The sequence below is a fragment of the Hippopotamus amphibius genome, chromosome 1, assembly GCF_030028045.1.
Source record: "Hippopotamus amphibius kiboko isolate mHipAmp2 chromosome 1, mHipAmp2.hap2, whole genome shotgun sequence".
Classification (NCBI taxonomy): domain Eukaryota; kingdom Metazoa; phylum Chordata; class Mammalia; order Artiodactyla; family Hippopotamidae; genus Hippopotamus; species Hippopotamus amphibius.
The window spans coordinates 161,244,486-161,263,540 of record NC_080186.1 but is presented as its reverse complement, the minus strand read 5'-3'; the positions used below and the strand labels follow the sequence as shown (position 1 = coordinate 161,263,540).

At 46.4% G+C, this 19,055-nt stretch overlaps 1 protein-coding gene across 1 annotated transcript in view; it reads right to left on the bottom strand.

The window, feature by feature from the left end:
* Window positions 1–7,642: 7,642 nt before the first annotated feature.
* Window positions 7,643–19,055, bottom strand: part of PFDN1 (prefoldin subunit 1) — a 57,702-nt gene continuing 46,289 nt past the window's right edge. Inside the window, exon 4 of the mRNA XM_057733568.1 lies at window positions 7,643–8,050. Within this exon, the coding sequence (XP_057589551.1) occupies window positions 7,967–8,050 (84 nt within the window). The 3' untranslated portion in view covers window positions 7,643–7,966. The remainder of the gene's footprint in view (window positions 8,051–19,055) is intronic.

The following is a 19,055-nucleotide window of genomic DNA, read 5'->3' as shown; positions in this document are numbered from 1 at the left end:
CCTAATCTCACTCTGATGTGTAGAGAGCACTGGGCCAGGAGGCAAGAGGACTGGGTGACAGGCCCGGACATACCTTTAATTCACTATGGGACCTCAGTTACCACCTCCCTTCTTTGAGCCCAGCATTCTTTTCTTACCAAGAAATGACTGGCCACGTGATCTCCAAGGCAATTTCATTTGCAATTCTAGCATCTAGGATGTTCTCAGTTGTCCCAGTATCTACAACCAACTCTATCCCAAGGATGTTCTTACTTATCAGACGGGTATGAAATATCCAAATGTACTTAACTGTTTTTGTTGTTTATGAAACAATTTTACTATCAGGTATACTGTTCATAGGATTGATTGGGTTGGACAGGGCTGAAGTACAAGCTGCCCTGTGATTGAGCCCAGGGAGGAAGAGGCTGGGGCCCACCCTCCTCTGGATGCTCCGGGTGAGATAGGTCTGGGGTTCCCTAGACCTTCAACAACCCCTCAGAATGTCTGGCCTTGGCCGAGATGGCTGCATGGTTTTGTCCAGCAGCTGCCTCCTCAAAGAATGGTTGTAGCTGCATTTCTGGAGATCTCAGAACAGGGACCCACACAGAGGTCAGCAGACTCTCACCCTTTCCAGACCAGTCCACAACAACACTTGGCACTCTGTGTCTGGACAGTGATGGCAGGCTAAATGATGGCTCAGTCAGGTGGCAGGCAATAGATACATGGATGGGTGGATGAATTGGTTGGCCAGCTCCCAGACTGTTCTGCCTTAGAGTAGGTATCTTGGGACACTGAAGCAGGGAGAGGGACAGAGACTTGGGAGACATGGCTAAAACTGCAGGAGAAGGGGGCACAAGGAGCAGTGGGAAGTGAGGCCCAGGAGGCATGGGGAAGGTCCCAAACTTGGCAGGCAGAGGCAGCTGTTGCAGAGCCAGGCCAAGGCTATGCCAGTGCTGCCAGCCCCTCCCCTATCTATGGAGGAACAGGAACGTGGAAAATATTCCTCTCTTGCTCTTAACCTCCAGACTCCAGTAAAAACGACACACCCTTGAGTGCCTCTACTATTCCTGGCCACTCTTCACCCCCTCACTGTCTGCCTCAGCATATTTACCTGGTGCTCATGGCCTTCAGAGCAGGTGGCACAGTGGCCCTGCCTTTAGCACATCTTTTCTCACCAGTGCAGCCCCCATGTGTTGAGTAATAAATGACTCCACTGCATATGCACACCCAAAGGAAGCTGAAGTGCATCCTCAGCAAGCTGTGAGTTCTCTTCTCTGCCCCTGCATGGAAGGGGCAGGAACCATCCTGTAGCTGTCTTGAGATTTTACTCAGATGCGTGAAGATTTTTCCCTCTCTTCCGACCTCTTGGTCTGAGCAGTAGGAGGGCTGTTTGGCATCCTCTGATACCTCCTGGAAGGCTGACCTTCTTTCTGTTGGTTTAGATGCTGGTTTAGAAGGTGGGGGGAGGGCAGCTGGGCACTGACTAAAGGCCTCCTGCTTCTGGCAAAGCTGTCATCTCCACCAGGTGCACTTCTGGGGAGGTGCTGTGGCTGTGGTGGTCTTAGCAGTGAAGGAACAGCTTGGGGTGCCCATCACTGGTCCCAGCCACAAGAGGCCAAGGTGCAGCTTCCTTAGTTCTGGAGCAAGAAGGTTCCAGACCTCAGGACTCTCTGGGAGGCCCCCGTCTTTCTGTTTGCTTCTCCTTATTAGCTCCCTGGGTTGGGACCGTGTACTTATGCAGACACAAGAAAGAACGGCCTAATAAGGCTCGATTACCTCTTCAAAGCCCTTGATTAATCATTTAAAATGTCTGCACTGAGCAAGTAAAGGTTTCAGATTCTAGGATGGGGCTGACTGAGGAATTAGAGCCTGTAACAGAGATAGCCTCTGCGTACCTTCCTGCCCATGTCCCTGGGTGGCCTGGAGCCCTATTTGCCCACTGCGTGCCCAGAACGAGGTTTCTGAGTAGCCCATGTGAATGGCCACCCTGGGGTCGTACAGTATGGTAGTCCTAGAATTTGGGACTGCTGGTTGGTGTGGCTGGTGGCCCTGGAGAAGACCCCAGGACTTGGTGGGCTGGCACTTGGGCACAGGGGGCTGCATGCCTCCAAGCACCTTGCATCTATCTTCTCTGCTTCCAGCAGAGAGGCAAGAAGGTAGATGGGGAGCCTCTGCCAGAATCTGCTCAGCTCCCCAAAGCTGCTCTGCACCCAAGACTTCCCTGGGCCTTTCTGACCTAGTCTGAGCCTCTGAGTCACATCTATATGCTCATACACCACCCACCCCCCCCAACCCCGCACACTCTCCCAGCCCCCTTCACCACCTCACGCTGTCTTTTGCACTTGCATTCACGTGGCAAAGCTCTGAGTACCTGCCCTTCTGCAGGCTGCACCCCTGGGCTGGGGCTGAGAACACTGAAGGTTGGTACCAAAGGGCTGTGCGGGGGCAAGAGAGACAAGCTCGTGAAGGAACCCCTGGACCTGATCTCCAGCTCAACCACAATTTTCTGGAGACAGAGAATCCCTTTAGTCCATTGCCTGGGACCAGGACACAGGCTCCCAGCACTGGCTGAATAGGGTGGTCTTGGCTTCTGAGACACTAAAGAGCAAATGGGACAGTTAGCCTCTTGGCTGACGTGTGTGAGCCAATCTGTAAAGAGGAGCTAGAGCTCAGCCTGTCCCCAGGCTGGCCACAGGGGGGCACTTGATCCCTAAGTAGGAGCCCCACGTGAGCAGCCCCTGCAGACACCAGACGTATGCCCTCAACTGGGCACTGACTGCTCAACTGCCTGGAAGGGCAGTGCCTACTCCTAGGACCACCCGTTGCACTTTTGATCCCTCTCCATGTTTTCCCTCCTTTAAAAGAAAAAAAAAATTTTAATTTTGGAGTAATTCTAGATTTACAGAAGAGTAGAAATAGTAGTTTCTGTATACTCTTGATCCAACTTCCCTTAATGATTAACATCTTATATAACCATGGTCCTGCCATCCCTTTTATGCCCAGTTTGCCAGTATAGGTCAGTGTTGGCCTGGGTGTAGAAGCACCTGTATTAGAATCATCTCTGCCCCAGCTCCTGCTGGGTAACCAGTACCACCAGCGAAGCTGTAGTGTACACAGTCCCCTGACTTCAAGTACCCAAGGAAGCTGTCACAGCCCAGGACTCGGGCAGCATGGGCCGCATCCTGACCACTCAGCCAGATTCACCCATTGGGTGGCAGGGATGGAGACAGGTGGCAGAGTAGAAGATGTGAGGAGCAGAAGCCCCAGGGTGGGGTGGTGTCCTGGGGCAGACTAGGCCTGCAGCTGAGTACAGCAGGCACCCTCTAAAGGAGTAATACCTCAGACTCTGCAGGTAGGTAGGGTACCTAGGAAGATAGTTATAAACTATACAATTTCTGGGCCCCACAGTGAGGGAACTGTGAGGCCTTCCTCAGAGCTTTCTCCTGAGCCGTCATCCCTCCTTGGGGTGATGGAAAGAAAAGCAAGGAAGACACAAGTCACTTCTACTTCTGGACCTACCCTCCCCACACACATACTCTTCCATCCCTCATCTTCCTGACAGTTTGGGGGTATAGGTTCTGTCCCCAGCTAATGCAAAGGAAAAAGTCATAAGGGCTTTGGAAGACTTGGTGCTCCAGGAAATTACTGACTCTGGTTTCTAAAGTATGTACAGCACTAATTACCCCTGTCAAGGTTGACGCAGCCCTCTGGTTTGAAGTCCTCTGTTTTGTAGACAGACTGATCATTTCTAACCTCTGTAAGCAGTGTCTGGGAGTAATCAGCTCAGAGTCTCTACTGCCCCAGATTGTGGAGTATGTCAGGTGAAATAAGCCCTGGCAAGGACAAACTTGACTAAACTAAAGGAAAAAGGTGATAGAGGAAGCGAGACTAGGCCATTTTTGTTTCCTTGACTGAGCTACCTGAGGTTTAGCGGTTTTGACAGGAGGAAGGGCTGGGAGCAGGGGAAGCAGTGAGGAGACAAGTGTCCCGCAGGGCTGTGAAGACCAAGTGGTGCTGGAAGGCCTGCAGCACGGGTCCAGGCACGTAGTGAGCACCTCCATAAATGGTAGCTTAAGAGAGACTGCAGGACCTGGCACACAGCCACCCAACCTCGGGCTGGGTCTCAGGCCTGGGTCAAATAGGCTGTTTCCAGAGCTGGCAAGGGAGGGGACCGTTCTGTCCCAGGGACAGCAGAGCCAGTCCACTGGCAGGAAGAATACAGCAAGAGATCATTCAAGAGGGTCCACAACCAACTGTGTTCTCAGTTTCCCTGCCCAACACTACCCATGCAGGATCAGGGGAGGCTGGGGGCTTGGGCTGGTCATCTGGGCAGGTGGCAGGTGACACCCTGCCCAGGCTTTCCTTCTGTGGTAACCCCAGGGTTTGGAGTGCCCAGGCCCTCAATGGGTGGGGTGGACTCTGGCTGGTGTGAGAGAGGACTGTCCTGGAGCCCATTCACTCCTGGTGCTCCTCCTGGTCCCTATGCTACCCCAGTTGGGGTCTGAGTTCACATCCTGCCTCTGGCTGGTCCTATGCTTGAACAAGAGACTTGACCTCTCTAAAACTCAAATTCCTTACCTGTGAAATGGGAATGATGGTAACATCTATCTCAAAGTTACTGTTAAGCCTGAATCAGGTAATGTGGCTTATCAGACCTCAGAAAAATAAATGGGGTTGCCTTCTCCTCTTTGACTAGGCTTCCCTGGTGGTGGGTCTGGTCTCCCAGACCTTGAACAACTTTGCCTGTGTTGCTGAGTGGGGCCAAGTGAAAACAGGCTGAGATTAGTTCAGTGCCGTGAGAGAAGGGAAAGGGATGTCTCCGTGGAGGGCAGCTGATACAACAGAACTTGGACAAGCTCACACTAACCCAGCATGTCCTAGCTACTATACTAGGCTCCAGAGAGAGGCGTTGCCAAGAGAGGAGGTATAAAAATAGATACACAAAAATAGAACTGAGATGATTGCCAAAGGACTGGTTTAACTTATAAGATTCATGTATTCATGAACTTTCAAAAAGTTTAAGATACTTACTGCTTATAGCTGAGTTTGATGATGGTGGTTGTTTTGAGATTTTCTTAAAAGTGGCTGCAGATCCCCTGAGGCCAAGGTCAACCATCAGACATTCTAACAGGAAGCGAGGCTGGTGTCGGCCACAAATCAGCTAATGAGTAAAGGGTGGTTGGGGGGTCCTTCTTGATCTGGGGAATTTGTTTAGCACTCAAATCTCTTAATAGAGCACTTAGCCCTGACAAGGCTCAGATATCCTACTCCATTCTGAGGAAACACAAAGAGTACCAGACTCCAGCCATACCCTTCCACTTGCCCAGGTTTTCATCCTGCCTTCCATTACTTTGTGCAAAAGTTTAAGAGAATGGAGCACATTCTGCATTGGCCAGGTATGAAAAACCAAGATTCTTGGTTAATCTTTTAAAGCCTAAAGCCCCCCTTTTAGATTTTAGTTACTCTCTTGGGAGATGGCTTAGCTGTATCTGAAGAACCCCCCCCCAGTTCCCCTGTAAGATTCAGGACAGAGTGCTGCCTGGTTTAGAAATCATGTTGGGTTCGCCAACTCTGACCAGAGAGCAAGGGACATTTCTTAACTCTGGCTGCCTTGGTGGGAGGCCACTGTGTAGGTTCCCCAGTGCTTGCCCTCCTGCAGGGATGAATATCCTTAGGAGGAGGAGGGAAAGTAGCTGAGCCACCCTTCCTCCATTCATCACCCAAGACTGCATAAGTGGGAAGGCTGCACAAAGTCTGCTTAGCGGCTTTCCGCTGCCGTATGTAGCTCTCCCTGGGCCTGGGAGGTGCTGGCTCTACATAGCCTGCGTTTTGTGCAGTTCATTCTCACCCTCTCTCCCCTTCCCCAACCAGTGTATGTGGTGGAAGACCAAAGAAGGGATGACCTGGGCCCATCTACCTGCCTCACAGCCTGCTGGACTGCCCTCTGTTGCTGCTGTCTCTGGGACATGCTCACCTGACCAGCCTGGCTCTCCTGTCCTGCCAGCTCTGCCACCACCGCCAACAGGTGTGCCTGCCCCATCTCTTCTGATTGCTGAAATCAATGACTAGCTCTGCACAGACACTTCTACCTTCAACATAGTGGGATTCTAGATTAGCAGGGGTTGCTGCTGTTTAATTCAGTGACTTGATCTTTTTTAATGTTCAAATCCATTTCTTATTGGCCTTTCACAAATGTGCTAAATGACTTTCGTTTCATTTTTTTGGCCAAAGGCTTAGTTATAAAGTATATATTTATAATTTTAAAATTATACATCCAAGGTAGTGGCATGATGTAACATACCACTGAATGATTTCTCTGCTAACACCCTGTATGTTTCAATAAATTTGTCTAAACATCAACTGTCTCAGTTATTCCAGATAGAATCTAAGCCCTGGGTTTCTCAGCCACTGTCCAGTATATGAGGAGGAACCGATTTACCTTTTTATTCTGACTGCTACTAGGAAGGCAGAGTCCAAGGCCAGATGTCCTTCAGCCACGTCATAGGGCCATCGTGGAGCTAACATTCCCTCCCTAGTCCCACTGAGAGATGGACTCACCAAGGAGCCAAGGTGGCTTTTACCCAGAGCCTAGGAAAGGGTGTCTTGATAACTGTGACTGCCCCAGGGCCTGCTCTGGAAGGAGAAGCCAGTCAGGCCTCAGAGCCAGACCTGAGGCTTTCTTTTCCACTATCCCCTCCCAGAACCCAATTCTCCTCCCTTGACACACACAAAGAGAGGAGAGCTATCTTAACACAAACTAGTCAGTCAGGCCATCCCCCTCAACTTTGGCCTCAGGGTGGCGCTGAGGCTCCATAGCAGCAAGTCTGATTTTCCTTCTTCAGCTGGCCAGCCCAGAGAGGCACAGTTGACAGCTCCTTGCCTAACCTCGCCTGCCCACTTTCCCTCTGAATCAGCCAGGTGCTGATAAATATTTAACTACCAGACGCCCTCTCTCTCTTTTTAAAAAACAAACAAAAGCCATGATTTTGGAGCATCACCTGATTTCTGTGGAGTAAATAGTAGACCCCACTGTAGCTGATTTCAGACTACCAACATGATTTCCTGAACATGGAGTTGGGAAGAGAAGGGCAGGAGTGCACTGCTATGTAGTATTTCCACCATCCAGATACAAAAGACTGTTAATCTCAAAAACACAGATAATGGTCAAATTTAGTAATTCAGAAGGGTAAGTTCTAAATACTTATTAACCTTATAAAAATAATTGGCTCTCCCAAGCCAGTACCAGCCAGCTCCAGCACACCACTGCCCCATGCCTCCAGGAGGCCTCAGGACTGTAGCGTTCACCTTATGACACTGGCTAAAGGGAGACCATCTTGGAGTGCTGGTGGTTTATTACCGGATTTTCTTTTACAATGTTTGGGAGGAAGCAGGAATCTTTAGGCTGACTGCCACTGAGGCACCACTGTTGTGTTCACTTACATTCAGCTATGCCCCGCTCTCCTTTTTTCCTTATCTGCATACTACATGGAGGCTCAGAAGTTGAGGGGTTTACCTAAAGGAACAGAAAAAAGAGGGCAAGGCTTCAATGTAGAAGGAGCAGGCCCACAACCCTGGAGAGGAAGAGGGAGGAGCTGAGGTGGAGACAGCCTCTGCCTCTCTGGTCCTCTGTTCTCATCCATCAACTCAAGAAAAGCAGACTTAGCAGAATGGGACAGATGTCTTTTATTAGTCTGACCAGCGTGACTAGTAGTAGGCCCAGGAAGAGCTTCCCTATTTGTCCTGGCTCCCATCTTCCCTCTCCTGGGGGGTTTATGACTCACCCCCAGGGAAGAAGGGTGGCAGGCAGAGCCAGGATAAAAAAATACAGGGATGGGATCTGAAACGGGCTTCAGGTGATACAGAAAACATAGGGTTACCAGACCATCCAGATAAATCGTCCATCAGGCAGAGCAGAGGCAGTTTCCCTATACAGGCCCCTCGCGAGGAAACGGCAGGGGTCAGAAGGAAGAGCTTCCCTAGAGGCTTCCTACTGTGCCCTTCGTGCCATCAGCATCTCCCGGATATTGTCCTCAGCTTCCTTCACACTCCGCTCCAGGTAGGATTTTTTCTGCTGCAATATGAGAAGGAAACAAGGATTAGGACCCAGGGGAATGTGCCAAGTTGGCAGATGCAGCTTATATGCCCAATGGTTATGGCTTCTCTGTGACAAGTGACTTCCAGGAGTCTATTGGGAGCCAGGTATACACACCTGCCCAGAGTGTTCCCCCACCCCGACCCCTGGGCACAAGGGAGGGGGTCTCTCAGTACAGGAAGCAGGAGTGCTCTGTGGAAGGCAACAGCACTCTTCCCCCAGAAGGAAGTAGACTCTAAAAACAGGCGTCTTGGTACATGAAGTTATACCAGACAGACAAAGGCCAGGAAATTCCAGGACAAAGCTCTGGCCCCATAACAGACTGTCTCTCAAGGTTTTCCATTGCCCAGGCCAGGCGCCTGTGCTGCCACTGCTGCAGAATGGACAGCATACCCTCTGCTCTGTCCAGTGAGACGACAGATAGGCTGCATCACACGTCTCACCAAGGCAGATGAGTCAGGATGAAATCTGCTTTTCTAATGAAACTGCTGCCTGCCAGGAATCCAGGACAGTGACACACTGAGTAAAATAAACCTTTTGGAAGTTTACCTCCTACCCCATCTGGGTCCTAAATTAAAAATCTCAATTTAGACAAAGAACTTTACTTTCAGGAGCCACATCTGGACCAGGATTACGAAAGATAAGTCAAAGGAAATGATGTCTGTATGTTATTTGCCCTGTGGTCACCCCAGAAGTATGGTGGCTTCACCGCTGGTCCCTGCCCTGAGGACACAGTTGTGGCTGCATTTCCACTTAAGAGACATGAAATGAAGTCTCCCTTTTGGGGGAATACTCAAAATAATCCCCTCCCAGGGTACATGTGACTGAGCCACACTAGAGCCAGAAATGCAGAGCCCTGGCCCAGATGCAGCCAGTGCCCTTCCCTCACCCCTCCTCCCTTTGCTCAAGCAGCTGGGGGGTTCCCTTTGACTACTGAAGTGCCCAGATGACCTGGGGAAACCAGGGAAAGGCTGGGGCAGAGGGCAGGTAAGCAGCCTGGTCTTAGGCCTTGCTTGGGAACTGATCCCCAACCTCTGAGACAGGAAAATGGAAATGAGTGCTTCTGCTGCCTGAGGCCTTCACCATTAAACCGCTCTGGTGACCCTTCTACATATCCCTGCCTCTAATTTCTCCCACTCTCTGTCCAGTATTTATTAAATGATACATTTAAATAGAGACTTTATAGGTTTTCTTCAGGTGCTAAATGCTGAGGCATCCACAATTTTTTAATTTAATTTTATTTAAGTATAGTCGATTCACAATTCTTTGCCAATTTCCACTGCACAGCACAGTGACTCAGCTGCACACACATATATTCTCTTTCGTATTCCCCTCACCATGGTCTATCACAGGACACTGAACATAAGTTCCCTGCACGACACAGCAGGACCCCACCATTTATCCTATATATAATAGTTTTCATCTGCTAATCCCACACATCTTTATCATAGTTTTTATGTGAACCTCTGGTTCCTGTTTGCCTCCTAACTTCAAATTTCTTGAAGGCTAGAAAAAGCCCTATCCCTTTATTCATCTCCCATTTGTGCAACCTGCACACAATTCCTTACAAAAGAACAGAAGTGCCACAAAAACTCATAGTGACCATGATAATTCTATGGCCACAAATGTGTATTACTGCTAAGGAAATTGTTTACTTACACTGCTAAACCTGACTATATCATTATTCCTATCATTGTGATATCAGAGTGCAAACTTAAACTTCCTTTGTTAAACAACTGTTAGATTTACTTGTGGTGAGTAAAAAAGAGGCAAATACTAATAACTCCTGATACACCACTGAAGAATTTACATGTACTAGGTGCTGCATAGCAGCTAGATAGCGAGTGCCATGCACCATCTGGGTACCTTTTGGATCCCAGCCCTGTAGGAATCTGAGGAAAAGGCTAGTGGAGCAGGCAGGGTTCTACTCCTGTAGTAGCCAGTGCTCAGGAGCCCAGGTCTGTTGCATTCCATCTCTGCCAACTTGCTGCCCCGCCAAGCAAAACCATAAACTTGGAACATCAGCAAGAGCTTTTCTCCCTACTGCCCAGGCCTCTGGCCAATCAAATTCAGGTTGTAATTCTCAGCTTTAAAATTCTTCATTCTGTCACATCTCTTTCTTCTATCTTCCACTTCCAGTTTCATTACTTTTTCATGATTTTTACTACTGCATATCCTGAAGTCGTCAAGCTTCAAAAATAATGTAAAATGAACTTGTCTTATCTTTAAATCTTTAGTTTAAATAGACTTATTGCACATTTAAAATGTTTTTGTCATCCCAACAGATGGGGCATCTCTAGCATAGTCCTATTGTATAACTGTATTTCAGTAGTTCCTGTCTCATCCTCAAATATACCTAAGCCCAGAAGACCCTCATAATCAAACCCGGACCAAAGCACATAATGTGGGTTGAATTGTGTCTCACAAAAAGCCATGATGAAGTCCTAACTCCCGGTACCTGTGAATGTGACCTTATCTGGAAATATGGTCTTTGTAGATGTAACCAAGTTAAGATGAGGTTATACTAGATAAGGACAGGCCCTAAATCCAATGATTAGTGTCCTTATAAGAAGGCTACATAAAGAGACACACAGGGGGCTTCCTAGGTGGCGCAGTGGTTGGGAATCCGCCTGCCAATGTAGAGGACATGAGTTCAATCCCTGCTCCAGGAAGATCCCACATGCCGCGGAGCAACTAAGCCCCTGCGCCAAAAAAAAAAAAAAGAGACACACAGGGAAAATGCCAGGCAGAGAGTGGATGGCTGCATCTGCAAGATCAGGAAGGCCAAGGATGGCCCACAACTACCATAGGCTAGAAAGAAGAAAGGAAGGATTCTTCTCTAGAGCCTTCAGAGGGAGCATGGCCCTGCAACACCTTGATTTTGGACTTTTAGCCTCCAGAACTGTGAAAAAATAAATTTCGGTTGTTTTAAACCACCCAGTTTGTGGTAACTTGTTATGTAGCCCTAAGACATCAACATAGCATCTGAAATGAAGGATGCTCCCAGAGACAGAATTTATCCCAAGGTTCTTTTGGACCCACAGCTTCTACCCACACCGAATCATAGAGGCCTAGGTAAGGATCCCTAAAAGTTAGAATGCTGGGATTGTACTTAACCCAGATATAACTGCCGTAGAATTGACCCAAATACAAATGAGACCATCAGAGAGAATGGAGAAAATTAAGGAACAAATGATTAAGTTAAACTTTTTTCCCTTGAATCTCCACAGCTTAAATCCACTAGTCAAATCAGAAACTCTGTGGACCCTACTCTTCCCCATTCCTGTAAATAACAACTCCATTCTTGAAGCTCAAGACAAAAAACTTCAGTGTCATCCTTGAATCTTCTTTCTTTCACATCTGACATCCAATCAAACAAAAATCCTGTTAGTGCTATCTCAAAATGTATCCAGAATCTGACCTTAATGAAGAGCCTCCTAAGTGGTCTCCTTTCTTCTGTCCTTCACCCCCTTCAGTTTCTTCTCCACACAGTGGCCAGAGTCATCTTTCAATACTTAAAACCTCCCAAAGGCTTCCCATCTCTCTCAAAATAAAAGGCAAAAGCCTCTTCAAAAAGCCATGTACACTCCTGCTCTAAGCTGACTCTCTGACCTCCCCTCCCATGATTCCCTCTCTCTCACTCATTCAGCTCTAGCCACACTGGCCTCCAAGCTGTTCCTCCAATCCACCAGCTATGCTCTTGCCTGTTCTTTGCCTTTGGGTCTCTCTGTGTAGGAACTCTCTTCCCCAGATATCCACATTACCTGCTCCTTCACATCCTTCAGGTCTTTCTCAAATGTCACCTTATGGGAAAGGCCTGCTTGATCACATTCAGCTCCATACTCTCTATTCTCCTCACCCTGATTTTCCTCCTTAGCACCTATCACCATCTGAAGCGGTATCTGTCTGTCTTCCCTTATGAGAAGAAAAGGTCCATGAGGGCAAGACTTTGTTCTACTCACTAATATAGTCCCAGTGTCTAGAAGAATGGCTGGTTCGTAACAGGAACTCAATAGTTGTTGAATGCAAGTACATTTATCATGGGAAATGATGCCTTACTGATTTACCTGTACACACACTTTTTTAGTTTTCCCTCCCAACCTGAATGAGGAATACCCACCAAAGGAAGCAAAGGCAGAAAATGCCCATTCTCCTTCAAGGTGGTTTTCAGTTTGGGGCACTGTCCTCTAACCTCTACCCCTAGATACACACAGCTTTAAAACTCAGACCTCACTGATCCTGATGGGGACATCAAAACCTTGCTCCCACAAATGGGCCCTAAGGATCAAAGCCCTTACGCTTCATCAGGTCAACTCATAAAACCATAAAACAAACCATCCCAATTTCCCATATCCTGGAGTTGGAAATCCTTGAGAAACTGCCCCATGTGATATCAGTGTCAGGGCTGCTGTGCACTATAAGGGGATAATAGTTGCTGTGGAAACTCTAGGAGGCATTTTAAACCCCCACCTTCCACCAGGAGTTCCAGAAAAGCATGTGTCAGCCTTACTGCAGCATCTTTCTTTCTGTCTTACTGAGCAATCTCCCTCAGAACCTTTTCCATAGGAAATTCTCTAGTGGCATCAAACCACAGAGCTCTGGGTACAGCAGCGTTCTTGTGGGGCCTTGTCCTGACGTAAAATTCTGAGATTTCCTGTGGGGCTCAGCACAGCCAGGGAAAGGACATTGTTGAACTTATTGCTCATCAGCCTGAAGTTCTTCTTTCCGGGAGTCAGACTAAGGGGCTGGTGTTTCATTCTCATCCTCTCACAAAGGAAAGAGGCTCAAGTCCCTAGAAATTTTCTGACATGACACAATCTCTCAAATAGACTCCTGAGGTAATTCATCTTGACACAATCTCTATAGACTTTTCTTAGGAACTTTGTCTCCCTCTCTTTCTCTAAATTAATATTTTTCCTGTTTGTCATATCTTGGGGTAAAGTTTTTTTCCCTTCTCACCTTTTATTCCCCACTTGTAAAATGAAGATTTGGATAATAACAAATTAAAAACTCAAGAGCTTCAATGATTCTCATGCTCTCTCAGTTTGCAGAACTGTAAAATGACCAGAGGAGGCCAGCTGCCCATAATGGGGAAGTTTAGCAAGAGGCCAAGAATTTACTGCAGGCTGAGGAGGCATCTCGGCAGACAGGGTAAAATGTGAAGAAGTCAGGGAAACAAGAGGAAGAAGAGAAAAACAAGGCAATTCAGGGGCACAATGAGAGAAGTCAGAAAGGGAAATGAGACAGGGATGGGCAGAGCTCTGAAAGTGCAAGTGCTCTGACAGCCTGAATGGGTGAGGAGCGCTCACCAGAGGCAGAAAAGGCAGGCCAAATCTAATCAGGAATTTGAAGATAAGAGACAACTGATCCCAGGACACACGTCCACTTGTGAACTCATCTGGGTTTATCCACTTCACCATTAAGGACACAACCAGGCTACAAGGTAACTGCTGAACTACATAAGGCTGGGAGATAAGCTCAAAGAATGAGAAAGCAACTTTAGTCATGGAGTAGGAGAATAAAGAGAAATTTAGAAAGGGGTTTACTGTCTCTGCATCTTTTAGAAACTGCTTTCGAGACATATTTCAGAGGTTCTTCTGCTGAAAGACAGGGACAAGACTTGGATCAGCTGAGCAATGACTTTGTTTTTTCTCCCAGATGTTCTTTTACCTGCTAAAGAGACTTTGACACTGCTACTATATGGGGTCAGACTTCCAAATCCCACCTATAATCACATGGCTCAATCTACCCAAGACGCCTCTGCTCTACTCAAGTACCTTAATAGCAAAGCTATACCATGTGTGTGGGGGGCGGGGGGGGGGGGGGGGGAGGAGGACGGCAGAATTCTTATTTTCGTCAAATAATACTGTTTAGCCTTTTAGTCCACCTAAAGTTTATGTGATCTCTACCTCCTATTGCCCTCCCTAACACATCAGCTTCATTTAAGTCCCAGAGAAAGACCATTACGTTAGACAACCTGAGAAAGAAAGAAAACAAGCTCAAAGATAAATAGAGCCAGGAGAGGCAACGGTTCCAATGCATATGGGAGAGATCAGGCTTCAGCCAAAGAATCATTATATCTGTAGGCACCAAACTTAAAAGGGATGAGATAAGCCAATAATCATGTCAAGTGATAAGCAGGTGATGTAGGTAGGGACATTTGGCTCAAAGAATATTAAAGGGAGAAGGCACCTAATCACTAACTTAAATATCTACAACACTGGTTCTTAAGTATGTTCCCCAGACCAACAGCACCAGCAACACCAGGGAACTTGTTAGAAATGCACATTCTTGGGCCTCAACCCAGACCTACTAAATCAGAAACTCTAGGGGTGGGGCCTGGCAATCTGTTTTCACAAGTGCTTCAGTTGATTCTGATACAAACTGAAGTTTGAGAACCTCCTTCAAAAGTGGAAGTCAGCAAACTTCTTCTATAAAGGGCCAGATAGTAAATATTTTAGGCTTTGTGGGGTTGTCTCTATCACAACTCTGCCATTAGGGTGTAAAATCAACATAAAAATGTGCAAACAGGGACTTCCCTGGTGGTCCAGTGGGTAAGACGCCATGCTCCCAATGCAGGGGGCCTGGGTTCAATCCCTGGTTAGGGAATTAGATCCTGCATGTATGCCACAACTAAGAGTCTACATGCCTTAACTAAGAAGTCTGCATTTCACAACAAAGATCCCACGTGCTGCAAGAAAGACTCGATGCAGCCTAAATAATATTTTTTTTTGTAAATATGCAAACAAATGGGCATAGCTGTGCTCTAAAAAAAACACAAAAACAAGCGAGCCAGATCTGGCCAGCCTCTCTTCTTAAAAAAGAGGGAGCCTTAAAAGGTAGAACTGAATCCAGCAGGTAGAGATTTTAAATTTCAATGAAAGCTGCCTAATAAAAGCACAAATTTCTATTCATCCATCCTTCCATTCATTCATTCATTCATTCAAGCCCACTGGAAAACCACTTCTCTCTTTTCCTCCAAAACTCCTAGTTCTTGAAGTCTGTAGCTTCATGGTGTACCATCCTCTTCTCCCCTCCTTGTTGGTACAATCTACCAATCTACCAGTATCCTGGGTACTGCCCCTCATTCATTGATGGCTCACTGTCTTCCACTGTGCCACTCAAGGTAACTTCAACAGGAATGGAGATGATCCATCCAATACCATGACCTTCTCTGCCCTCACAGTTTTTACTTTACCTCACCTGAGCCACCCAGCCTATAGTCATACTCTAGTGATCTTGACAACACCAATAACTACACCACCTCCAGAATTTCAATTTCACCACCACCACTTCCTATTTTTCCAGGTCACTTCAATCTGGTAACTCTCCCTCCAGCACTTCTTCAACCTCATCAACAAAACAAGTTTTTCATTATCCATTCTGCTTTCATGACCTTTTCCCCTCCCAGCCAGCTCAGCTTCCACAGTCCATCATTTACATTTATTCACCTCTGAACTCCCTTTTGCCCCTCTCTCCCTCTTGCACTTCCCTGGCAAAATACCAACCCAAGTTAAACCCAACCATCTACCTACTCCATGTGTGTACCCAAATAGCTGAATGTTGCTGGAGAAAAACACTTAACTGTGCTGCGTGATTTCACTTTAAATTCAGAACCATGAATCTCAAATAGGCACTCACCAGTGTCCAGAAATTCTATTAAATTTCCTTAATATATTAAATTCTCTGCTCGCCAAAGTAACTATTTCATACTTTGTCTCCTCAAATCTCCTATACTCTCCTCCCCTCTCATTCCCAGCTCACTGAGAAAATAAAAGCAATCTGATGAGAATTCTCTCTTTGCACTACCAAATCTACCACCTGACCTACACCTATACATATACTCTCTTCTTTCCCTACATTAAAATGGATAGGGTATCTCTGCTTCTATTAAAACACAATCTTTCCACCTGGGTGTTGAATCCATCCCCTTCTCAAAAATTTCACTCCCACAGTTATCCTTTTTCTTTCTTCTTAATCTTCAACTTCTCTCTCTCTGCAAGATCCTTCTTGGTAAAACAAGTCACAAAAACAAACAAAACAAAAACCACAAAAAACCCTTCTTGACCTCACATTCCCCTGTAGATACTCCCCCCTTTCTCTCCTCCCCTTCTTGCAAAACCTCTTGAACCAACTGTTTAGTAGCTGCCTCCACGTCTTTGCCTCCCTTTATCTCCTCAAACCTCTCCAATCATGCTTCCCAACTACTCCACTGAACTGACTGAAGTCCAGGTTGCCAATGATCTCTATGTTGCCCAAAGCAGTGGTTACTCTCTGTTCTTAGTCAACCCGTTCTTATTCATCAACAGCATTCAATACAATTCTTAAAATACTATCCTCTCTTAGCTTTCAAGATACCACACTCCTATTTTCCTCCTACATTACTGGCTACTCCTCCTAAGTTCTCTTGCTGACTACTCCTCCTCTGCTCAACTTCAAGATGTTGGCATTTTCTGGGACGCTGTCCTTAGCGTCTCTTCTCTCCATCACTCTCTCTTAGAAACCCTCCTCTAGTCTCATAGCTTTAAACATCATTATAACTCCCAAATTTATATCTCCAACCCAGACCTCCCCTTAATTCCAGACTTACACATCAAATTGCTTATAAAAAGTATCTTCCTGGATGTCAAACCCAAAGTTAACACGTCTAAAATAAGCACAATTGATTTATCATCACCCCACGCCCTTCCAGCCTTCTCCATCTCAGTGAATGGCAGTCATCCAATTGCTTGATTGAAAAACCACAGAAACAAAAAAATACAGAAGCCAACAGAAGCCCCATCCCTGATTCTTCTCTTTTCCTCAAACCCAATATCTCCCCCATCCACCATCAGTCTTAACTTACTTCCAAATATATCCCAAAACCATCCTCTTCTTTCTATCCAGCTCCACTGCTACCATCCTAGTCCAAGCCTCCATCATCCCCGCCTGGATGTTTGTCATGGGTATTTTAACATGTAAATCAGGTTACTTTCTGTTCAAAACCCTTGAATGTCTTCCCACGACACTTCGGATAAAATCCAAACTCCTTAACCTGGGCAATAAGGCCCTGCATGATCTGTCCCTGCCAACCACTCCAACCTTATTACGACTCTTTTCCCCTTTCACTTGCTTAAACAATGCACCAAACTTTTTCCAACCACAAGACATTTGCACTATCTGTGCCCTCCACCTGGAATGTTCTTCCTTTGGATGCTTTTATGTGGCTAGCTGCTTCTTTTCATTGATCTTAGCTGAAATTTCACCTTTTCAGAGAGGCCTCCCCAATAACTCCCTAAAATATCACCCTTACTACATGATATTTTCTTGCTTATATCTTTATTGTCTGTATCTGAATGTAAGTTCCATAAGAGTAGGGATCTTCTCTGTCTTGATTATTTCATCCTCAGGACCAAGAATTTACACATAATCAGTTTAACCCACATTTATTGAGCACTCAATAAGTTAGGCCCAAAGACTACTGGGATTAGAGCAGTGAACAAGTCACACACTTATGCACAGAGATTACACTGTTGCAGGGCACAGAGACATTTAACTACCATTGCAATAAGGGCTCCGAGGGAAAAGCACAGTGTCTAATGAGGAAACACCTGGTATAATCAAGGAACTCACAGAAGCACTTTTGAACAAGCTCTGAAGGATGAGCAGGAATTAACTAAATGGAGAGGTTAGCATGGGGAGAGGGCAATTCCAGGCAAATGGAGCAGCATGAGCAAAGGCCAAATGAAGCAAGACATGTCTGGGAACTAAACGACAGCCAGCGAGAAGACAGAAGGATGAGGCTGGTGAGGTTCAGTCAGTTCATACAGGGTCATAAGCCATATTAAGGATTTGATATTTATCTTAAAGACAATGAAAAGCCACTAGGTCTTAAGCAGGAGTGACAAAAATCAAATTTCCATTGAAAACAAAAAATTACTCTGGCTACAACACAGAGAATGAGTTAGAGCAGAGCTTCCTGCAGAAAGCCCAATGAGTCATGAATGGGTAATAGATGCGTCCAAGATATTGATCCCTTTAGTCCTTAGAGTGGCTGGGTGGGTTCCAGGTAGCCAAAGCCCCCATGGGCAGTTGCCTCCACCTTGAGCACCCTTTTTCCACTTACCCCAGTGAATCACGCAAATACTATTCTCTGGGTGCCGTGATATAAAAAGGGTTATGAAGCACTGGGTTAAAGAATGCAGATGTGAATGTTGAGAAACCTATTAGGAAGCCATTGCAGTAATCTTGGAAAGAGATTACAGTATCTTAGTGGTGGCAATGGAGCTAGAGAAGAATAAATTCAAGAAATATTTAAGAAAAAAATCAACAAGAGGACTTCACCAAGTCCTTCATCACAATCTTCATTATTTATCATAAGTTGGGGAAGGGGGAGGGGGTGTCAAGAATACCTCCCAAGAGGATCAAGTTAGAGGAAAAAAAAGATTATAAGTTTACCTTAGACACACTGAGTTTAAGGTACCTGTGACGCATTCAAGTGAGATATGAAAGAAAACTAGATTGGATTTGAAGTTCATAAAAGAAGTCTGGGCTAGAGATACAATTTTACATACAGGTAGTACTTGAAGCCATGAGAATGACTGAAACTCCTAGAGAAAGAACTCAGAATAAGAGGACTTAGCCTTATAAAAAGTCAACATTTAGTAAGAATGAAAGGAAGAGGAGGAACCAGCAAGTAACACTAAAAAGGAGGGACACTGTGTCATAGAAACTGAGAAGAATAGTTCAGGGTAAAGATGAGATGACTAGAAATCACTGGATATGTTCAAGTAGGAACCAGGACAACAACATGTCAGAAATGGTTGGGGGGTGGGGGGAGGTGGGCACGGGCAGGGGCAGTGCTCCATCAAGTGGCCTCTAAGGTATCTTCCAACTTTAAAAAGTCTAGCTAGGGAGGGGGCTTCCCTGGTGCCACAGTGGTTAAGAATCTGCCTGCCAATGCAGGGGATACGGGTTTGATCCCTGGTCCGGGAAGATTCCCACA